At 38.0% G+C, this 2,213-nt stretch overlaps 1 protein-coding gene across 2 annotated transcripts in view; it reads left to right on the top strand.

Moving 5' to 3' along the window:
* LOC106875627 (N-terminal Xaa-Pro-Lys N-methyltransferase 1-B) overlaps positions 1-2,183 on the top strand; it is a 10,662-nt gene extending 8,479 nt beyond the window's left edge. For both annotated transcript variants that reach the window (XM_014923856.2, XM_052970183.1), the window contains exon 2: positions 916-2,183. In XM_014923856.2, coding sequence (XP_014779342.1) covers positions 916-1,425 — 510 coding nt within the window. In that variant the 3' untranslated portion in view covers positions 1,426-2,183. The remainder of the gene's footprint in view (positions 1-915) is intronic.
* The last annotated feature ends 30 nt before the right edge of the window (positions 2,184-2,213 follow it).

Raw genomic sequence — 2,213 nt, 5'->3', positions numbered from 1 at the left:
AGGTTTTCAAGCCAGATCGTTGCCAGTGCCCCTGGGCTGGCTCTTGTGCGGGTGACACATGAAATTTTTCAAGCGAGATCGTTGCCAGTGCCCCTGGACTGGCTCTTGTGCGGGTGGCACATAACATGCACCATTTTGAGCGTGGCCGTTGCCAGTACTGCCTGACTGGCCTTCGTGCGGGTGATACGTAAAAGCACCCACTACACTCTCTGAGTGGTTGGCGTTAGGAAGGGCATCCACCTGTAGAAACTCTGCCAAATCAGATTGGAGCCTGGTGTAGCCATCTGGTTTCACCAGTCCTCAGTCAAATCGTCCAACCCATGCTAGCATGGAAAGTGGACGTTAAACGATGATGATGATGATCTCCTTCATATAAATTCACAATGAGTCAACCATGGAATGGTGTGTCTCACACCAGCATTTATTTCCATGCTTTAAAGATGCCCAGGTACTCTCAATTTGGTGATTGCACTCCTTGTGCACATGCACAGCATCTTTGCTTACTATGCTAACAGAACTTCACAGTGATGTGTAAAATACTCACTTCTGATTGGCTAAAATACCCAAATTTTAAAGGATAATAACATTTTGATTATGAATTTATAGGGAAAATGAATTTCATTTTCATAATTAGTATACAAAATTTAATCCATGTACCAAATTTGAAAATAATTGGAACAAAATTGTAGATAGTGACAATAACCACAAAGATCCCATTTTGGCTTGTTCTTTGAGTGCATCCTCAATGTCCTATCATTTCCATTCAATTCTCCATGTTCCCTACACACAGTATCTCAGCTGTCTTCAATTGATTTCCATATCCAGAGTCTTTGATAAACTAATTTTGTCTGTTCAAAGCGTCATATTTAATTCATTCCTCTTCATACCCTAACATTTTTTTCTTCTTAATTTCAGACCCATGGTGGTAGCATTGACAACAATAGAGCTCTAGATTGTGGTGCTGGTATTGGCAGAGTGACAAAACATCTACTGACACCACTCTTCAATCATGTTGACATGTTAGACCTGAACGAAAAATTTTTAAACCGTGCAGAAACCTACCTGGGAGACAAAAAGTCAAAAGTGGACCGTTACATTTGCAACTCTCTGCAAGATTTTGTTCCTGAACCTGGCAGATACAATGTAATTTGGTGCCAGTGGGTCCTTGGTTACCTTAGTAATTCTGATTTTGTGTCCTTCTTGAAACGCTGCAAAGCCGCCTTAGTGAGTGGGGGCTTGATTGCTATTAAAGAAAATGTAACCACAGAAGGCCGAGTGTTTGATGAAACTGACAGCTGTTTTACCCGGCCAAAATCAGAGTTCATTAGCATCATCAAAAAATCAGGAATGAAAGTTGTTAAAGTAGAGAAACAGGAAGGATTACCTGCTGAGTTATTTGCTGTTTATTTGTTTGCCATGCAGTAATCTGCCAAACTAAAGAACTCTGCTGAAAGCTTTGTAAAAAAAAAATAGAATTTATAAATCTTTATTTGGCTTTTTGATTATTACTATTATTATTAAGGTGGCAAACTGGCTGACAAAACACTTAGTGACATTTCGTCTAATTTTTGTTCTGGGTTCAAATTCCACTGTGGTCAACTTTGCTTTCATCCTTTCGAGATCAATGAAATGAATACCAGTCAAGTACTGGGGTTGATATAATCAACTAGTCCCCTCCCAAAAAATTTCAGGCCTTGTGCCCATAGTAGATTATAGTAGAAAGTATTATTATTACTATTCAGGCAGCAAGCTGACAGAATCATTAGCATGCCAGGCAAAATGCTATTTCGTCCATCTTTACATTCTAAGTTCAAATTCTGCCGAGGTCGACTTAGCCTTTCATCCTTTTGGAGTTGATAAAATAAGTAACATTTGAACACTGGGGTCAATGTAATCAACTCATCCTCTGCCCCAAAATTGCTGCCCTTGTGGCAAAATTTGAATCCATTATTATTATTTTGCTGAGGTCAATTTTGCCTTTCATTCTTCCAGGATCAATAAAATAAGTTCCAGTTGAGCCTTGGGATCAATGCAATCGACTTCCTTCCTCCCCTAAAAATTTCTGGTTTTTTGCCAAAATTTGAAATCATTATTATCATTAATATTGTTCCCTTTGTAAGTGGTCATATTACAGAAGTCATTTATTTTAAAGTATATTAATGAATAAAATTGAAATGTCTTCATTTTTTTTTTTTTTTTTTTTTTTTTTTTTT

This window comes from Octopus bimaculoides, chromosome 8 (genome assembly GCF_001194135.2).
Source record: "Octopus bimaculoides isolate UCB-OBI-ISO-001 chromosome 8, ASM119413v2, whole genome shotgun sequence".
Lineage (NCBI taxonomy): Eukaryota > Metazoa > Mollusca > Cephalopoda > Octopoda > Octopodidae > Octopus > Octopus bimaculoides.
Note: the sequence above shows the minus strand (reverse complement) of the source record. Positions and strands in the feature narration are given on the sequence as shown.